The 20,449-nt window shown below is 40.8% G+C and overlaps 1 protein-coding gene across 1 annotated transcript; it reads right to left on the bottom strand.

The window, feature by feature from the left end:
* Window positions 1-13,249: 13,249 nt before the first annotated feature.
* On the bottom strand, window positions 13,250-16,405 carry LOC131252845 (glycerol-3-phosphate acyltransferase 5-like). The gene is made up of 2 exons (XM_058253595.1): window positions 15,676-16,405; window positions 13,250-14,318 (listed from the first exon to the last, which is right to left on the bottom strand). Exons 1-2 carry the CDS (start codon window positions 16,360-16,362, stop codon window positions 13,413-13,415), a joined length of 1,593 nt encoding a protein of 530 aa, XP_058109578.1. The 5' UTR covers window positions 16,363-16,405; the 3' UTR covers window positions 13,250-13,412.
* Between the last annotated feature and the right edge of the window lie 4,044 nt (window positions 16,406-20,449).

Below are 20,449 nucleotides of genomic sequence, written 5' to 3'. Positions count from 1 at the left end.
AGTTCAGTTGAATTGCAACTTGACTTGAGATCGGGCGAGTCAGTTCGGCTCATCGAGTCTTAAAATCTGTTGAACAAAAGACATTTCTCTCTATTGAAAACATGGTTTTAAGAGTGAGAGACTTAGACCAATGCATTTGTCTCCTGAGTCAATCTGTACTAAACGGGTTGTGGTGACTTGGCCGAGTTCGGCTGAGTCACCTCTTTTTTTCTTAAAACATTAAATTGTAAAGCTCAAGGACTTTACATTGCGTTTGGGAGTATCTCTAGATCGATATCTGGTTGAAAAGGTGAGGTGACTTCCTCCCAAAGTAACTCGAAATCATAGAACAGTTAATGTTTTACATTCAAAGCACTTCATACATCAGGTGGGCCACAGCATATGAAAGAAATAGATGGCTAGGAAAAGAACGTTTTAACCGACAGTCTACTTTGTACATTTTGGCCTACCCGCTAACTTGAGGCAAAAGTCAAGTAACTGAATAAAAGATTAGATTGTTTACCATCATAGATGGGCCAGATTACAAACTCATATGAATTGTCCACTAAATGACGATGACAACGGTACAACTTTCTTTTGTAACATCCATTGGAAAATAAATAAATACGTCTAATGATAAATGGCTGCAAGCGTTCAACTTATTCAAATTTTCAGGCCATGCTTCATTTATTGTGGTGTAATGATAGATGGTCCATGTATTGGGTGTGTGTACATGGTATATGACAGACAAAGGATGACTCAGTGGAGGGCTAGGATGGCACGAATTTAGGTTGATGGGCCGGATTAGCCAAAAAAGACCTAAACATGCACCATAGCTTCCTACCGCTAGAACTTATTGATTGGGTAGCCGTTTCTCAATATTGTATGTTGTTGGAAACTATCCACTAATTCTCCCCCTTAGTTAATTATCCAAGGCTACTAGTAAGCTGTTCCATAGCTATAATGGTGGCCATTATGACTATCATCATCATTATTACAATACAAGACACCCCCGTAATAGTCATTACGACCTCCAATAGCTATCATATAACTCTTTTCATTTTCTCTGAATTGTCGGGGGGTATTAGGGGTCATTTTTTATATAACAGTAGTAATTGTTATAATCTTTACCATTACGTGGCTGATTTAAAATACTATAGTTTTTTTTTTCCCCTCCCAGTAAAGGACTTTTCCAATTTTAACCATTTAAGATTTAAATTAGAATTTTAAGCTAAAATTTATCGTTTAAAAAAAAAAAAAAAAAAACTATTTTAAGGGTTTGAAAGTCCAATTATGGTCTACAATACTTCACTTTGATCATTTAAGAGATTATTGGCATATTTTCAATAGATTACACTATTCTAATTATTATTTTAAAAAAAAAAAAAAAGGAGTATTTAATATCCGGAGCCTCTTTTCTTGACAAAAAGTTCATGCGATACATGGTTGGTAATATTATGTTTTTAAAATAAAAATAAATTTCAAAAATAAAATTACTTTTAGTAAGTAAATAAATTATTAATTAATTAAAATTTTCATAAAGTGTGCATATAGCTGGTTGTTAAGAGTAAAAGTTATTGATTTTCATGCGGCATAGGCGCTTTATTACCCACTCGCATGAAGCTCATTTTGACACACAGTTCAAACTTTTTGAACCATGGTGACGTTGGATTTTCAAGTACCATTATCCCGGAGTATTATTACATTTTCAACTAATATTGATTGAAGTTTTGTTTCGTAGACGTTTTTTTCTTTCTTTTGGACTCAACGGCTAATCTGGACGGTGCTCACTTCTCTCCTTGCACCTATGCAGCTGACGTAAGGAACACGATCATGCTTACACTAGAGAGGAGGAGATGCACACGGTCTATGTTGTAGACCACGCGTCTACTTTGAATATGGACCTTTAACTATTATATCCTAGCCGTCCACTTCTCTTAGTCTCCTATTATCCAATTGATGACTGGAGGTGACGTTTGGGTAGGTAATGCCCATGACATGCCTTACGTCATGAAGGAAACGAACCTTAACACGTGTGTGCCATTTGAGTCACGTGCAACATGATTATGTCTGCATGAGTCACGCTGTGCCTCATGCATGGAGACGTGTGGACCATTGGTTTGATGGTACTCCACGTGCCCTCTATGCCAAAATTAAAGGATACTAGACTGGTTTGACATCCTATCCGTTGACTGGAAAAAGGCCGAAATCACAGCTATGTGGTGTCCAATCAATGTGAATTTTGACATATAGTCCATCCATGTGGTGGCCTACCACATCAACAGTCCCGATCACAATGAGGGAGAGACTACAGAGGATTCCTCCCTTCTGCCTTCAAACGTGTCGTTTGCAACACATGTTTTAAGCATCTGCGTAAAACACCCAAGCTAGGTAAGGCCCACCACATTTTATATACAAATCCAATCCGTCCATCAGATGAGAACCATCATTTTAACCGTACATAGAAAATATCAATCTGATGAAAAACTCTTGTGAACCACACCAATGGGAAGGATGTAAAAATATTCCTAAGACCATTGAGTTCACAAAGTGTGGCCCGCCTAATGTTTGGTCAGGATGATTTTTATTTTCAATTCATCCTGAGTTACACCTTATTAAGGGGTCTGATGAAAGATACGTACTATGGTGTGGCCCCACATGCAAACCTATGGTTGGCATCCTATCTCCATTACTCCTTGTGGTGTGGCCCATATGAGTTGTACATGTAGCTGATTATTTTTTTCCAGGCACTGGCATCGAGGATTGAACTTGATGGACGGAGTGGATTTTACACATACAACATGGCGATCCACAATCATGGTTGTTTTAAAACAGGTGTTGCAGATGATTCTGGTTCCATCGTGGCTGGTTTGGTTCGAGTCCTAGTTTTGAAAACACTACAAAAGGCCCCTGGTTTTGAAAAGAAAATCAACGGTGGATGGCATGGATTTCTAGGTAATTATGGTGTTGTCGGTGGATTGTCTGGAGATCCATGGGATTGCTATATCCCTGGATTGCTACATCCAGTCCGTTTGGCGCGCCTGGCCAATCCCGGTATTAAACCTTCTCCCAATCCCTCAAACCAAACACGTCCCCAGGCAAATTTGAAAAGATTAGGGTGGATTGGATGGAATTTAAAGGTTATGATGGTGTTGTCAGTGGATTGTCTTGAGATCCATGGGATTGGGATCAGATCACCGGCTCTGTTTGGCACGCCAGGCCAATTGCAGAGGATTCTGGTTCCATCGTGGCTGGTTTGGTTCAAGTCCTAGTTTTGAAAACACTACGAAAGGCCCCTGGTTTTGAAAAGAAAATCAACGGTTTTCATTCCTCTTCTAGACAAGGTCAAAGTCGTTGGCCCATTTCATGTACGACCATGTACGGAATAGTCCAGAAAACCTCATTAAGAGCTGCTTTAGTGGATTGGCTCGACAAAGTCCAAAAAAAAAAAAAGTTGAATTACGTGAACCTCGACTGCAAGATTTGCACACTGAACCGTGTTCTCCGGCCTTGATTTTGTACAAGTGGGGTCCATGGCATTTAGATCTAGACCGTTGATATGAGGGTACCTGAATTTCCAAGAAATTGAAAAGATTGTTATGATTAGCACTAGATAACAATCAAAAGTTCAGATTTGACTCTGGTTGTGACCGAGCATGACTCCAAAGTGGTAGTGTGATGACATGACGAGATTTGACTGTGTATGTTGTATGCAGTCAAAGATGAGCAGGATACTTATATGGCCGAAAACTTAGAAAAGACTCAGGCTCATCTCTGACATGGTTTCTGCCCGCACTGATAATTTTCGACCCCAACTAATCAAATCTCCCCATGGTTTGGGCCCACATTGAAATAAACCAACATACTCAATCAAAACCAAAACATGGCAGAAATTAATCAAAACCAATTGAAATGGACCGAGTTAGAATGAGTTGGGTTGAGTTTTAACAGTTTTAATCTATAGACGAGTCACATTAAGAACCATCTTACACATCCAACACTTAGCGTGTATGTGTGAATGTGACTCTACAAGCCCATGAAACCATAGTTTTTAAGTAGTTTGTATAAAATGATGAATCTATTATGCAGAATTGACGGATCATTTATGCATCAATAATAGAAATTCAATACCGGAACTTAATTAAAAGCGTACCTAATTAAGAAGACATTCCTGCTGCCTTGATGTCGCTGAGAGGAATCTTGATATTCCGCACCCCATACTTTTAGAAGAACCTTCGAATGCATTAGAGTTTTCTCTCTTGTGTTGGTGAGGAGACTAAGACAAGAGGGCTAAAAACTTACCCATCATACTTCTCACCTTTAGGGTCTTCATGCTTTAGGTTTCTATATTCGGCTTAATAACTATGTATAGGGATCATAGTTCAAGCGTCCCGCCCCAAACCTATTTACAATTATCACAACTATAATGCGGCCCACTGAATTGCTCAATCTAAATAATCCAACGGTCAAATCTAAACTGAAGATCATATGTGGCCCACCTAATAAGAGTCTTACATAAAATGTTTTAAAAATCCGACAGCCCATTGATCTAATCGGTGAGTTGTAGGCTCAGTTCAAATAGGATTCTAACCCCAGCTCAACTCATACTGGTTCAAGGTACTTTGGATGGTCAACTTCCAATGGATTATGCCACACCGAGGAACCAGGTTAGACCGGGCCATTAAGTTGGATTTTAAAAACGCTGGGTTGTATGCATTTGCAAGCTTGGTGTGAAAAGATAATGGTTATAATCTCTTTGTTTACAATGACATCCCCACATATCTACCTCTCATATGGTTATATAGGTGGATCAATGGCCCTAAGGCCCTCATGATCCAAGCTACTTGTGGTGTGCTTGGGCAATCCCCACAATAGCTTATTCATCATGCTATTATTTATTTTCAAAAAACGGTTAACCTGTATATTAAAGATCCAACTGTTGCCTGGCGGACTGATTATGTATTCCTTTCTCATAGTAAGAATCTTTTTACACAGGAGATTTTTGTTTCATACCCACCACAAAAGAACAGAAAAAATTAACGGTTCGGATCAACCAAGGCAGTGGCTCTAGCTATACATATTGGTGTTAGGATCTATGAGGACTGACCATCAAAGGTGCATTGTCCATCCAGCCACCACTCTCATTACTCTTTTACATTTGAGCATAATTGAACCATGGACATGCGGAAGCAAAGTTCATTTGTATGTTGTAGTTGACATCTTTTTTCTACTTTCTTTTTATTTTAACTTTTTGGTATGTGTGATAAAAAAGAAATCTTTTCTTCGAAGAAATGTTCCGACATATTCACATCCAAATGCACAATGACTCAATTAATAAACATGATTCAAATAATCTGTGGAAGCCCACACAAGTTCTTCATTTTTTAACCCTTGGTCCAGTGGACCCATTTGGATGGGCCATTTGAAGAGAAATATCATGGAAGTTTCTCTTCCTTGTACCCTAAGCTTTCTCATTTCTAATTCAAATTTCACCCACAAATTTAAAGTAATTAATAATATTAAAAAAAAAAAAAGTCAATGTTTCCTTGATTTTGTCTATCCTATAAGCATAAATAAATTTAAATTATTTGAATATAAAATCCCCATGATATAACTCAAAATCCCAACTTCCACGGCATCTCTCCTAAGATATGGATTAGAAATTTATTTATTTTTAAAAAAGATTAAAATCTTATTTAAAGGGGTGTTTGTGTCCCTTCCATGGAGTTGAATTTTAAAGCTTGTGAGGGGGAGGCTGTTTCCTCTACAAATCCTTGTAAAATAAACTACTCTACGAGGATTGTGCGTTGGCCAACTTGGCCTACCATCATGTGTACAGAAACCAACCTACCCACCACGGTCGACTCACCATGAAATTTGAATGCCTCAAAAATCTAAGTTACCCAACTATCGTATGGGCCATCACCTAAAGTTGGAGGTTTCTGGGTGATGACAATTGTTTTACGTGATGTGGCCCACTTAATGGGAAGTGGATTGCATGGTGTGCCACACCCCACCGACTCGACGGTGTGTTGATGTCACCAAGTTTTGTGGGTCCCACCATTATGTATGCGTTATATCCACACCATCCATCCATTTTTTGAGATCATTTTAGGTCATAGGCCTAAAAATGAGGCAGATCTAAAGCTCAAGTGGACCACACCACTAAAAGCAGTAGGGACAATGACATCCACCATTGAACCCTTCCTAAGGCCAACCATGATGCTTATTCTCCATTACCCTACTTATAAGGTCACACAGACCTAGATAAAGAGAAAACACAAATATCAGCTTGATCCAAAACTTATGTGGCTCTAAGAAGTTTTCAATTGTAAGCATTCAATCCCCACTGCTTCTTGTGGAGTGGTTCATTTGAGCTTTGTATCTGCATCATTTTCAAGCCCATGCCCTGCAAAATCGATGGACAGTGTAGATATAACCAATGCATTATGGTAAGACTCGCAGAACTTGGTGATGTCAACACACTATAGACATGGGTGGTGATGGCACACCATGCAATTCACTTCCCACTTAATTATTGGATAGGGCTGATATCTAGGGCATCCCATCATGGTGGGGCACAGCTAATAAGAGGTTGGGTGGCATACACACAACACGGTGGACCCCACACAGGCAATGGAGTATAAAAAGAGCAAGTGAAAAAATTTTAGACAGGTGAATAACTAGTGAAAAAGCTTAGAATAAGTACTTGTAGAGGAACTGCCCCCTGCATGGTCACATGTCTTATCAATGTTCTAAAATCCAAACAATTATCTGGTAGGCCCATTTGGATTAGGATGGTGTCCTATTCCAGCCAGGTCTCTATTAGGAGCCCATTTTGGAATTGGACCACCTGGGTCACATGCGTTTTTCTGTCCTACCATCGAACTCAGCAGTTCGGATATATATGAACCGTCAGCCATCATGATTTTTATTTTTTAAGTAGTTTTAATTAATTTAATTACAGATTATTGTGATTATATGGGAGAACCCGGTTGGATCGACATGCGACCATTTCGACCGGACCACCCAAAATAAAAAAAAGTCGATGTGTCTGGTCTGGGTTTAGCGAACATATGGAAACAATGGAAATTCTGAGAGAATCCACTAATTGTATGCCATTCAATTTCATGTGTGGCCCACCTGATGAGTGGAGGCACTTGACTTTTGGGCCTTGTTATCTAAATACTGGGGCCCACCTCTTTTTTTTTTCTCTTTTTTTTGTCCGTGTTGCATCTATGTCAAGATAAAAGTTGGGAATTGAAAGGATTCCTTTTATTCATGGTGCTATTTCCAGTCGACACGGCCTCTTTTTGAGCTTTCTTTGTAGCTTCTTTGATAGGTGGCATATGATACTTTCCTTGGTTTTCTACATCTCATAGTAAAGTTGCTTGAGATTGAAAAGACGTATGATAAGGTATGATGAAACTTCGTAGGAGATGCTGTGAGAAAAGATGCATGAGCCACATCTGTGGACGGTGGACATGATCATGGAATGTGTCACGTGGCCCACCTTTTTCTTCCCTTTAAATGGTGATTTTGATTGTAACTTCAGATGCTTCAAGCATCTAAAGAAGGAGATTCCTTTGAACATCACCTATCTAGATGAAACATTCAGCCTTTGAAAGATGTTTTGTTGGTCTATTGAAATGCTCATGTGGGGCTCATCTTATGATGAATCAAGTCATGTAGTGGGTCCCATTAAGGATGGAGTTGCCTTCAAAATTCTTCATCAGATATGCCAATTGGTCATGTTTGGCTACAATCAAATGTGGACCATTAGTTGTAATTGTCCATTTTCATATATTAGATTCTTGTGGGTTTATATGGACTTTTATTGTTTGGGGTAAGGCCCATAAGTCAGATATTAGAGCTTTAATAAAAATGGGGAATAGAAAATTTTCTCTTTAATTTATCTTTTATAAAATTAATATGATATTAGAGTAGAGAAAACAACAGCTATTCATTTCATCTTCTCCTTTTTCTCTTTTACTGTTTTTCCTTTTTTTTAGACCTTTTTTGTTCTTTTCTACTTTTTTTCTTCCCTCTTCTTCCTTTTAGTCTCTTCTGCAACAATACGGTTATGGCAGCTACTCTACACCCTACCCTCCTATTATATTAGATTGATTGCTCCCTTCTTCAGTATCATGATTTGAGTTGTCCAATCCATTACCTAGTATTTCTTGGATTCGATGATTTACAGCAAGATTTGAAATTGCTGTATCAAGGTTTTTTCTTTTCTTTTGGACCCATCTAAGGTGTCTTTTCTCAAGTTGTCTGTAATAGATTGTCGTATTTGAGATGAGTGGTCTTGGGGAACTATTGTCGGGTAGGGTTGGTCTTTTAAACCAACATTCGAGTCTTGTTATAGCCACTATTTTTCTTTATGGAGTAAATTACTTTAACTTGGTCAAAGCTAATAAAATTATTAGAGTCATGAAAATCTTTTTTCATATGCATCGATGGTGCCTCTATGAGTCAACGAAGCAGTTGAACAGTGATGGCCATTTATCTATCAATCTGTATGGGGACATCTAAAACATCTCAAAGATTTTAGACATCCTATCTCTAGCCTTTTTCACCGTTGCCTAATGTTTTAAATTTGTTTGTAACAAGGTGTGTTGATGGCATCGACATGTCAATCAATTCCATCCAGCAAACGTAGATGCTATCAACTGATGCTTAATCTTATTGAGAAAATTCAAAAAAAAAAAAAAAAATCTTGTTGATTACTGAACAATTTAGTAGTTGCTACTTGATGGCATCGAGGGTTCTTCGACTGATCTTCAATGTACATCGAAGCCATTGAAGGTACTATCAAAGCTGCACTCAAAATTGTGAAATTGGGCGATTTGTTTCCTATTTCAATTATGGTGGTATATATATTTGGTGTAATCAGGATTGTGTATGAATTATGGTTCTCTAAATATACTTAAGAGCTTGAGAGGAATTTTAAAAGGAAAAGATTTGACTTGTCTTCTTAGTGCTTTGATTGATAAGATTTTCATGTCTTGTAACTTCATTTTCATAGTGTATTATTGTTTTGCGCTATAATTTCTTAGTGAAAAGATTTTTGCACATAAATTTAGATTGTCTTCTGTTCAGTGTATTATCATTTTTGTACTATGGTTTCGTCGTGAGGATTTTTTCATGTAAATTTAGGTTGTCTTTTGTTAAACTTGTTTGTATGATTGTATCTTGTTTGCACGAGTCCCAACATTCACTTGATTGGAGCCGTTGCTCTATTTTCTTGATGAAGCACACACGGACCAAAAAAATGACCAAAAGGCCAACACTCATCCTACACTTGCAGCCTTTGGACCGTCCTGATTATTGGTCGAGATCACGTTCGCTGTGGGCCCCACATAATGAATGGACCTGATCTCTCATATCATGAATGCTCGGTAGGGATGTAAATGGGTACCCAGATCATGTATGTACGGTCTAATCCATCCATCAGGTGGGCCCACCTCGATTGGGCTTGGGCATGTTTGAAGCTCACCACAGGCCTGGGCTGGGCTCAGGACTTAGATTTATTGTGGAATATGGGCTTGGACCGAGCTCAGCCCGCCCGTTAACTGCCCTCTATATCTCACTAGATTACTGCAACGCATCCATTTTACACGTGGCAAGAATTCATGCCGATTTTGAACTTTTCAAATTGTGGGTCCCATCACTGATGGAACACGTGGCAAGAATTCATGCTTGTCCATTTTCTATTCAACCATCCATTTTATGGTCACCATTTGAATGGCTAAGATTGTTTCATCAGTGAAGTGTTTTTAGCTATGCTCCAACGCTATTAGGGTATGCCACTTGTACGATGGATGTGTTGTATCTCGCCGGTAACAAAATTGATGGTTGAGATTGTCCTAAAAAGATCTACAATCATTAATCGGATCGATTGCCACAAATCAACGGCGGTAGACATTCATAACAAAGATGTTCATCAATCTGAACTATTCATTAAGTAGGCCACCCCTTTGGTTACTTTGATAAGTAGATCCTAACCATCCAATTCTGAGGGTTGAAGAACCAACGTCTATAACAAAATTGAGATCAATTTGGTAAGGTTGATCATCAGATCAGCTTTAAGTTGCCCGTTGTATAATGGGTTGGAGTGAATGAGTGGTCCTGATCAATAGACTAGAGTGGGTGGGCCCAGCCAAGATCAGGCGCTGGCCCAAAGTGACCCAGTCCAGCGCGGTGGACCATCGCGACCACCCTACAGACTGTCCACACCCCAAATGCAAGGCTAGAATAAGGAGCCTCCCCATCTAAAGACTAGACGGATTATAGAGAAGTTCCATAAGGTAGGCCATTGATCATGGCCCACCTTACACAAATGGATGGTCCAAGGCTGCCAGATCAGTGGTCAGTAATGTTTGTGACTAAAATAAATCCATATCCATCAGGACAACGAACGGACCAACCTGATCTTCGGGCTAGGACATGTTCATGGTGGACCCCATTTAATGAACGTCCTAGATCTCTCACGCGTGTGACACGTTGGAAAGTGTGCCCTAAATCAGCTTTCATATCTCAGGGCTAGATGGGCCTGGATATGTTTGGGCCTACCTGTAGGCCCAGAAAGCCGAATGTGAAATGGCCCAGTTTCCGTACAGCCGTACTCATGAGATCCCACGAATGCGAATCTTCTTCTTTTAGTGCGTGTGAGTGGATTTGGACCATTAGCCAATTGCGTGTATGAAGGTCATCAATCTGAGTGTTTTGGCATCATCTGATGGAGGTGATTTCTGGAGCAGGTCCATTCGTGGTTAAACCATCTGATGAACGGTTTTGATTAAAAAAAGGTGGGCCCCACCTGTAGATTCGCTGAGCGGAGCAATCTCACGTATCCCTACTTATTGCGTGTGGTGGAATAGTTGAGTAATGCTGCACCACACGTGTCCTGCTGCACGTGAGATGAAATCTTTAAAGGGACATGCAACAAAAGCACGTGTAATGTGGGATGCATCATGATATCTATGTGAAATCCACTTCGTTCATTATTTCCGTCAGCTTGTGTTAGGATGTGAACCTAAAAATCAAGCCTGTCCAAAACTCAATTGGGCCACATCATATAGAAAAGCAAGGATAAGATCGCATGTCCTTGAAACTTGCTTGGGCTCAAGAAAGTTCTGAATGATTCTTGTATCTGGGGTTTTCCTTCATCTTATGGATGAGCTGGATCCCATATGGACGTTACCATGGGCCTCAGGAAGGTTTCAATGGTGGACGTCTCCTCTCCCACTGGTCCTGTGGTGTGGCCCACTTGACTGTTGGATTGGCCTAATTTTTTGGATCATGTCCCAAAATAAGGTGACTAAAATGATGAATAGAGTGGATTTCACAAAACCGTAACAGCGAATACTATAAGACATGTATTGTTGGAAAGATACATCTCATATTAAAAATATAGCACCATTCGTGTCACTTTAAAATGGTGAATCAGCTCCACATAGCATTAGTTAGAAAGAATAGTTTTGGCAATCCTATATCCAACGGCTACGAGAAGGAGCAACAATTTTCAACCCTCATATCAAAAGGTGTGGATGGCAATTAAAAAAAAATAAAATAAAAAATGTCACCCTTGATCAATGGAGAAGATTATATTGGTTAGCAATCAAGCCTACTCTGCTTTCATTTTTTATCTTTATTTTAATTCCAAATAAATGAGGTGAACTGTTTCGGGCCGGGCCGTCATACCGGCCCTATTCAAAATTCAAATTTTCAGGCCCAAGCCCGGCTCATTTACAACCCAGTTCCCACCACTTACACCCACACCCACACTACTATATAGGCACTGGATTCCATGATCTCATTGTTGAACAGAGACTGTCCACCACCGAGCCATGGAGTGGGACCCTTGCAAAGGACACTTTATGCATACATAGATGGTACATGGTAGCAGAGTACTTATCTATGGTTTAACTATTATTTGTATATATAATTATAAAATTAGAATAAGTTAAATTTTTTCTTAATTATTAGAAGATTTTCTTGTTACTAAAAAATATTATCTTTAATATTGTAAATGACAGGCCATCCGCTTCTGGTTCATATGTAGAAAGGTGTCAATCAACCAATATGCAAATAAATTTCTCTGCTTGTCACAAACAGGACACTCTTGTTTTCCAGCACCATGATTGGTACATGTTATCACTTATGCTATTAGCATTGTTGCATTACATGCTGTGTGAGATAATATGACCCAATTAAATAGCAACAACTAGAAATTTTTGTTTGTAGCAAGCAAATGATTTCTGTACTAGCTACCCCCAAGTAATCCCTTTAATATTAGGATTGGTGCTGGTTGGTGCATAACCATGATGTATGTATTCCATCAATACATACTAAAGCATGAACCTAAAAATAAGGCAGATCCAACTCCCAAGTGGGCCCGCCACAAGAAACAGTGGTGATTAAACACCCACCATTAAAAACTTTCTAGGGCCCACTGTAATGTTTATTGTCCATCCAAGCCATTGATTAGGTCGTACAGACCTAGGAGAAGGGAAACCCCAATTATCATCTTGATCCAAAACTTTTGTGACCCTTAAGAAGTTTTTAATGGTAACAGCTCAATCCCCACTACTTCCTATGGTGTGGTACACTTGAGATTTGGATCTGCCTCATTTTCTAGATCATGCCTTGATATGATCTTGCAAAATGGATGAAGAGAATGGACAAAACCCATACATCATGGTAGGCCCCACAAAGCTTTTTCCAACACCAACTGGCACCGAGATACATGAGAATCCTTACTGTAGGAGTTTGATGAACAATATGAAAAATATTATTTTTAGAAATAACAATGGGCCAGATAAGATCAAGACCTGTCTAGATTGGCCATCCAAAGCTAAACTTCTATTGCTACTTGTAAAAATAAAAATAAAAAATAAAATAAAATAAAAAGGCCTTGAAGTTCTATCTACTTGAGTGCTTGCCAAAAAAGGAAACCCTGAGTCATATTACCCGTCTGGAAATTGACCAGCTTCGTCTATTCAAAAGTGGGTCCCACGGTAACCATGTCCAACAAACGTTCCATTTCTGTATAACATCCAAGCCTTACAAAAGGTGGTCCCACCACAAGCTGCATAAATCAGACCATACCACCAAAATCAAACTGCCAACCTAATCCCCTTAAAGTGAACCTATCCTACAACATCACTTCCAGGAAACACAAAAACCATCATCTGATTACTGATAAATATTCTTTTAAATTATTTACTAAAAAAATGTGGACAACTTAACAAAAAAAAAAAAATCCAATAACCATACTAATAATAATGATTATACAATCATAATATTCTTTTAGGAAAACAAATCATCCTCCAAAACCATTCAAAAAAAAAAAACAAAAATCTTAAAAAATCACAAACACCTATCCACAACGGGTGCATATGATACACAACATCACCCAACCAATACTAGTGTATAAATGCCCCCACCACCTTCTTTATACCCTCTAAATACGACGTAGAAGATACGGTCCCATCATTACCAGCAAGCACCCTATACTTATCTTTCCTAGTGAAATTGGTGCACTCAAACCCTAACGTCGCAGCCAAGATCCTCTGCACGTAGTTCGCCACATCATATGGGTTCTTACCTGCTGAGCAGGTCGCCTCCACCGGCAACTGGTTCAAGAAGGTCACTTCATAGATAGGCCGCGGATTCATGAAGAAGAAGATCGGGTCCAATGCCTTCCAACCCCTAGCTGTAGTCGCATGAAAGAACCCGACTCGGTAGTTCATAGCAACCGGCACTATCCGGTCAGTCAGCTCAGCAAAAAGCGCACTAAATCTCAACAGAAACGGCTCACGGCAAGTGGTCCCCTCCGGGCAAACCACGAGATCGCCTCTCGATAGCTCCTGCTTTATTCGCTCTGAGTCCACCTCCCGGTCTCTTGTCAATCGGACGGTTGGGATTGGAGATAGTATTTCTGATAGGCGGGAGATGGAATACGTGACCGCAGGAACCTTGCGGCCCAGGACGGTGGCGAGGACGACTGGGTCCATTAGCGTGCGGTGGGTGCATACGAAGAGGAAGCCGCTCGCGGTGTCAGATGCCGGCGGGGGTGGCCGGCCTCGAACGGTGACTCCACCGCCGAAGAATTTAGCGGTGTAAGGGATTAGCCAGAGGGGTTGTATCAGGCCCATCGTGATACGTACTATTGCGAGTAGGATGCCGATTGGGAGCCAGAGGAGAATGAGGAGAGCCGTTGATGGAGTGGGGCGACGGACTAGACGGCCGTCGTGGAATATGACTGGAAGTGGACGGATGAGATTGCGATCATCTTTCATGTCTGCGAAAAATGGTTGATGGTGGACCTCCTGCACGCGTGGTAAATGTACGTGATGGTTGGTGTCAATATGCACGTGTGAAAGATTTGCACGTGCGAATTTTGGATATTCATGGATGGCCCATTTTGAGAAAGGGATATTTTAGAAAGGCCAAGTACGTGAGGGCTTGTTTGGTAGTAAATGGTATTAAGATTACGGCTACGTACACCCTCGTGTGTAATAAAGCTCATGTACGAGGCACGTGTGTGGAAGCATGGAATGTTAGGTCTGAAATCCAATCCGTCCATCAGAAGTGTAGAACTATATTGATTCCTTAGCCCAAGAATCAGATTGACCCAATTGTCAGGTGGGCCACAGTTTGTAAAACAAATGTAAGGCTGTGAAAAGAGCTTAGCAAAGCTATTTTCTATAGACTATGACCTAGGACAAAATCTTCTTAGCGTATCATGCAAATTCACTCACGAGACCTAAGTGGACCTGCCTATGATTGGCATCGAATGACCTGGTTCCTTTGTCATCCTGGTCGGATGATCATAGCCATTCAAACAAGGGCTGGCAAAATGGACAGTAAGACTAGTTCTACTCTTGGCATCCATTTTCCATGCCCTTGATCATATGATTTTGACCATCCAATCATGTTTAACTGTGGGTCATGTGAAATCAACGGTGGATTCCTCCCAATATTCCATATTCTCTGCTAATCATGGGTAGAGCTGGGCACGGGATAACTCGAATTGAGTTGGGTGAGTCGATCAGAATTGAGTTGACGTAGTCCAATCTGAACTCAAACCGAGTTGAGTTCGAGTCACCCGACAACTCAACTCGACCCAAAATCCAACTCAGTACCGAATCGCGACTGCTACAAAAATATTTTTAAAAAAATAAACTCAGATTTGAAACACAGATCTAAGATGTCGTGTAACTGATGGAGAGGCTGCAATTCAGGCAAGTGAATTTAGGTTTTGAGTTGTGTTTTGGCCCGTTTATCTGCTGCACCCGACTCAACTCAGTGCCAATTTGACTGGACTTGGTATTTGTGACCAAGTTGGACTCTGTCCGAATTAGTTATTGGACTCGAATCGGGTCAAGCATGCTGGACTCAGCACCGAGTTAGATCGAGATTATGTTAGGCTTATTTTAAAACCGGATCAAGTTGGATCAGCCCTAATTCAGTCTGACTTGACTCGATGCCCACCTCTAATCAATGAGTATGTCCACTAGAGCTCAAAGAGATCAAATCTCTACATATGGCGTAGATATATTCCATTTTTAACGTGGATTTTGAAGTACTTAAGCCCTAGCTAATCTTCTCTTCATAAATAAAATGAAAGGCACGGTATTATTGGCCCATGACATGCTTTCATGATCTATGGCCTAGATTGCTCACCTTACAACATGATAGGAATGACGGTGCTGATGTACTCCTGCATAACCCTACATCCGACCCTTCATTTTCGAACAGTACTGCCTTCACATGATCGGCCATGGACCCATTCGTCTCCCTCAAGAACCCAGTAGCGAACCCGAACCGGCTAACCTCGAGCTCACCTCCGATCACCTCATCTGCCCTTAAATGATCCTTAGCAAACCTCTCCACCATCACCCTAGGAAACCTGGTCACTACAACTCTTTTATCATACGTGCTAAACTCCCTCCATGCATCAATATCAATATCATCCATATAGAACTTGGGTAGCACTGCACGTGCCACAGACTCAATCTCCACCGTCCGAACTCCGGCCACGGCCATAAAGATCATTAGCCTGAAACCAGCGTCACCCATGCCAACCACATCTAGCAAACGTATGATGGGCCACATGATAAGTAGCAATGAGAATCGGATCAGACCCGACGCTTCAAATGCAACGAGCATGAAGTAGGAGAACGGGTCCGGGTCCATCAGGAGCGTTCCTTCAAGCTCCGACGTGACGGATTTTGGGTGGGCCATGTTGGAATGTGGACCGTCCATGTGATATTTCCTTTGTAGTGGTGGTTTCAAATTGATGTTCTTATAGGAGAAGTAGGAATGTGAGGGAATTTTGCTTTTTAAAGCTAACCTATGACTAAAACTCATGTGGGAATGAGGCAGTTCAACAGTTCACAACCACCTCAATGGTTTGTTTTTTATTATTATTTTGGACCGTCAGTTCTTATATGGTGGCGATTCACCCAACACACACATGCCATTCATGTGCTTCAATTCAGACCGTCCGATTTGTGTTTTGCCCACCGTGGATGGTACATATCCGAAAACCCACATCGATAGAAATTAATTACCTTAACTAGCGGGTACGATTTGGATGGGTCGTTAAGATTGTTCAGTCAGTGGATTTGGTGTGGTGTGGCGTGGCCCATGATTTGTATAACCATAAAGTACCATCCTAACCGTCTGGTAAAAATTCAATGAATGGTTAAGATTGTTCAGTGAGTTATTTTGACGGTGGGGCCCACGATTTGATGATCATCAAGCAATCCTAACCGGGTATAAGTTCAATCGATAGTCAAGATTGTTAATGGACGGTCAAGATTGTTTACCTAGACTGATTTTGATGTGGTGGGGCCTATGATTTGATGATCCTCGAAACGATCCTAACCGTGGGGTACAAATTCAATAGAGGATCAAGATTGTCCAGTCTGTGTAATTTTAGTGTGGTGGGGCCCATGACTTGATGATCACTGAAACAATCCTAACCGTTGGGTACAAATTCAATAGAGGATCAAGATTGTCCAGTCTGTGTAATTTTAGTGTGGTGGGGCCCATGACTTGATGATCACCGAAACAATCCTAACCGTTGGGTACAAACTGAATGGATTGTCAAGATTGTTCAGGTATTGTAATTTTGGGGAGGTGGGACCCATGATTTGGAAGATCTGGGTCATTGATGGTGTAGGAGTCACCGCCATTTGGAGAAGTTAAGGACAGGGAAGTAACCCTAAAATGGAAGGAATGGATGGCTATCACGTCACGCCAACGGTCAAAAACTCCTGCGTTTGTTTACTTAACTTCAACTACTTCCTCTAATCTCCTCCTTACGCTTCCACGCCTTCACCTAAGGATGCGCCTACCGGAGACTAAATGCTCTTTAGCATTGCTAACCGAAGCCGTGAGAGTAGGATACATATAAAACGTGACACCCTCCATGCATTAAAGTACGACGTCGTATTTCGTCTAGAAGAGGAGATGTACAATGGATTGGGTTTGTCGCGTTGTGACGTATGATGTGATTGCATTTAATGATTGAGGTGTCTTGTGATTTATTAAGGTGGGAAATTTCTATGGCCCCTATGAAGTTTTGAACGGTGGATGTCACTGTGCCCACTGTTTTCTATGGTGGGGCTCACTTGAACTTTAGATCTATCGCATTCTTTTTCTCATGCCGTAAAACAATATCTTCAAATGGTTGGACGGTATGGATACAACACATGCATCATGGTGGGGTCCACAGAGCTTGGTGACATCACTTCAGTAGGGATTTGGCTACTGAACTTGAGAATATCTAATCCGCGCCCCGTTACGTGGACACACGTGGCAAAATGACACTTGTGTAAGACATCTGGACCGTGTATAGGTCACCGTGGGATGATGCGTCCCAGCAAGTGAGGTGGTCAACTGAGGTGTGCTGCACTTGCACGAAACTGAGGTGCGTGCTGAGTAAGTAACTTCGATGGGGCCCACCGTGATGCATGTGTCTTATCTACGCCGTCCATCCGTTTTATCGGCTGATTTTATGGCATTCCAAAATCGAAGCATATCCAAAGCTCAAGTGGACAACAACACATGAAACGGTGAGTATAATAACCTCCACCGTTGAAACCATCCTAGGGCCGAGAGCGATATTTATTTGTCATCCACCGTGTTCATAAGATCATAAAGATACGATGGAAGGAAAGCACAAATATCAGTCATACAGGGAAAAGGTTCTATGCGGTCGAGCTCATGGGAACTTCCCATGAGGTCGAGCTGTGTGGGACCCACCGTGATGTATGTCCAAAATCTGACCCATCAGTCAGATGCATCATTCCATTGTGGGCCTAGCGCTTAAAAATCAATTCAATCCGTGACTTTGTTGGGTCACACCACATACAAAAGTTGAGAGGAGTTACCCTCCATTAAAACATTCATAATCATTTTTTGGGCCCATCGAGATGTTGTTCACAAATCTAGTCCGTCAATTATGTGTGTCCCACTTGGATTAGGGGTTAGAAAAAGTTTCAGATGCATCCAAATTTCAGGTGGGCCCCACCAAGTGCTTTTATATATTTTAGGCATGTTTTCACAATGATGTTTATTTGTCATCAGTTCACGGACATAGATGAAGGAAAACACAAATATCAGATTGATCTAAAACTTCTGTGGTCCCTATGAATTTTTCAATGGTAGATGTCCAATTCACACTGTTTCCTCTGGTGTGGTCCGCTTGAGATTTGAATGTGCTTCATTTTTGGATTTAAGATCTAAAATTATCTGATAAAATGGATGGACGGAGTGGATAAAATACATATGGCCCCACAGAGTTTACCGTAAGCTTACTGAGTTACTCGGTGTGCAGCCTGCTTCCGAAAATGAGTCAGTGGCTACGGTGAACCGCTCTACGATGTTCCCCGCCACCAGCTGCATGTTAGGCCAAGAGCTTCGAATCAGGGACGCGGATTGCGTCCTTCCCCCGCCAGTCTCTAGCAACGAACGGGCAGCTCTGTGGGCGGCCCCACCGTGAGGCATCTGCTAATCCACGCCGTCCATTCCTTCTCTCATCATTCTAAGGCATAAGAATAAAAATGAGGCAGATCCAACGCTCAAGTAGACCACACCACTCTTGCATTTAATGCAACCTGCATCACATTTTGTGCATTTAATACAACCCAAGGTTATTATTTGGTGCGGTACACTTTAGCGATTGGATCTGCCTCATTTTTGTTCACATTCCTTAAAATAATGTGAGAGTAGGGATGGACAGCGTTGATTAGCAGATACATCATGGTGGGCCCGCCCACAAAACTGCCCGTTTGTGGCCAGAAACAGGCGGGGCAGGACGTCCACGTCCCAAGATCAGCTCTATCTGTGATTCAGGTGAACCTAATAATTTGGAAACCGTGCATAGGGCAACACTCTCCTCCAAAACTGTTTCCATTAGGGTCAGTTTGGGCGGTGGGATTAGAAGGGATTAGGTGGGATGGGATTCATCTGGTCCTGTGCCAATTCCACTCCATGTGTGGGAAGAATGGGAAAGCTTGGAATTACATTAAATGGAATTGCATTGGTCCCGTGTCAATTTCACTCAATGTTTGGGAAGTTGTGTAGGTCCCACCATGATGTGTGGGCTATCTCCACACCGTCCACCCATTTATCAAGATTATTTTAGAGCACGGGTCAAAAAATTAGGTAAATCTAAAGCTCAAGTGGAGCCTACCATAGAAAGCAACGGGGATTAAATACTTACCGTTGAAAACTTCTTTGGGGCTACATAAGTTTTGGATCTACCACATTTTTAGGCCCATGCCATGAAATGAGGTTACAAAACAAATTAACGGTTTAGATATAACACAAGTGTGTTATTCTCAATAATTTCAAATGATAGTGAGTATATCCATTCAATGTACCACTATATTATCAACAAAGCATGACATTAATTTTATCCCATGGCAACAGGGGACAATGTAATAATTATGTTTTTTAAATCCAATCCCTCCTAATCCCTTCTAATCCCACCGCCCAAACTGGCCCTTAGTGTGTCTCACGTGAATCACGGATGAGTATGATTTTTTAAACACAGGTATAAAGATTTGTTTGAAATCAAATTATTATAACGGATTTGATATACATTTGCTTGAAATCAAATGATGGTAGTGGATTTAATATAATTATCATGATAGACACCATAAAACTCAAGGTCAACGCTGTCTCCCAACTGTTTACTCACATGTTACTAAATATTGGAGAGGAACTTATGTGAGTCCATCTGAGTCTTTTCTTGTCTTAACAATCTTTGAACATTCACGGAGGATCGGGACTGCACACATTGATAATTATGTAACATCTACTCTGACTATTATATGCTAATCTTAGTTTAAACATATATCATAATAAATCAGAATGACTTGTGATTTAAATGGGCAACACCAAAAGAAATCAGTTGGGAGAGATGTTCACACTTGAATTTTAC

This window comes from Magnolia sinica, chromosome 8, assembly GCF_029962835.1.
Source record: "Magnolia sinica isolate HGM2019 chromosome 8, MsV1, whole genome shotgun sequence".
NCBI classification, from domain to species: domain Eukaryota; kingdom Viridiplantae; phylum Streptophyta; class Magnoliopsida; order Magnoliales; family Magnoliaceae; genus Magnolia; species Magnolia sinica.
This window is presented reverse-complemented; position numbering and strand designations above follow the sequence as displayed.

Excerpts from the sequence above, each read along its gene's own strand:
- LOC131252845 (XM_058253595.1), bottom strand. The coding sequence starts at position 16,362 with ATGAGTTTTAGTCATAGGTTAGCTTTAAAAAGCAAAATTCCCTCACAT. Across the intron at positions 14,319-15,675 it reads CATTCCTATCATGTTGTAAG|GAGGTCCACCATCAACCATT; the intron begins GTGAGCAATCTA and ends CCACGCGTGCAG.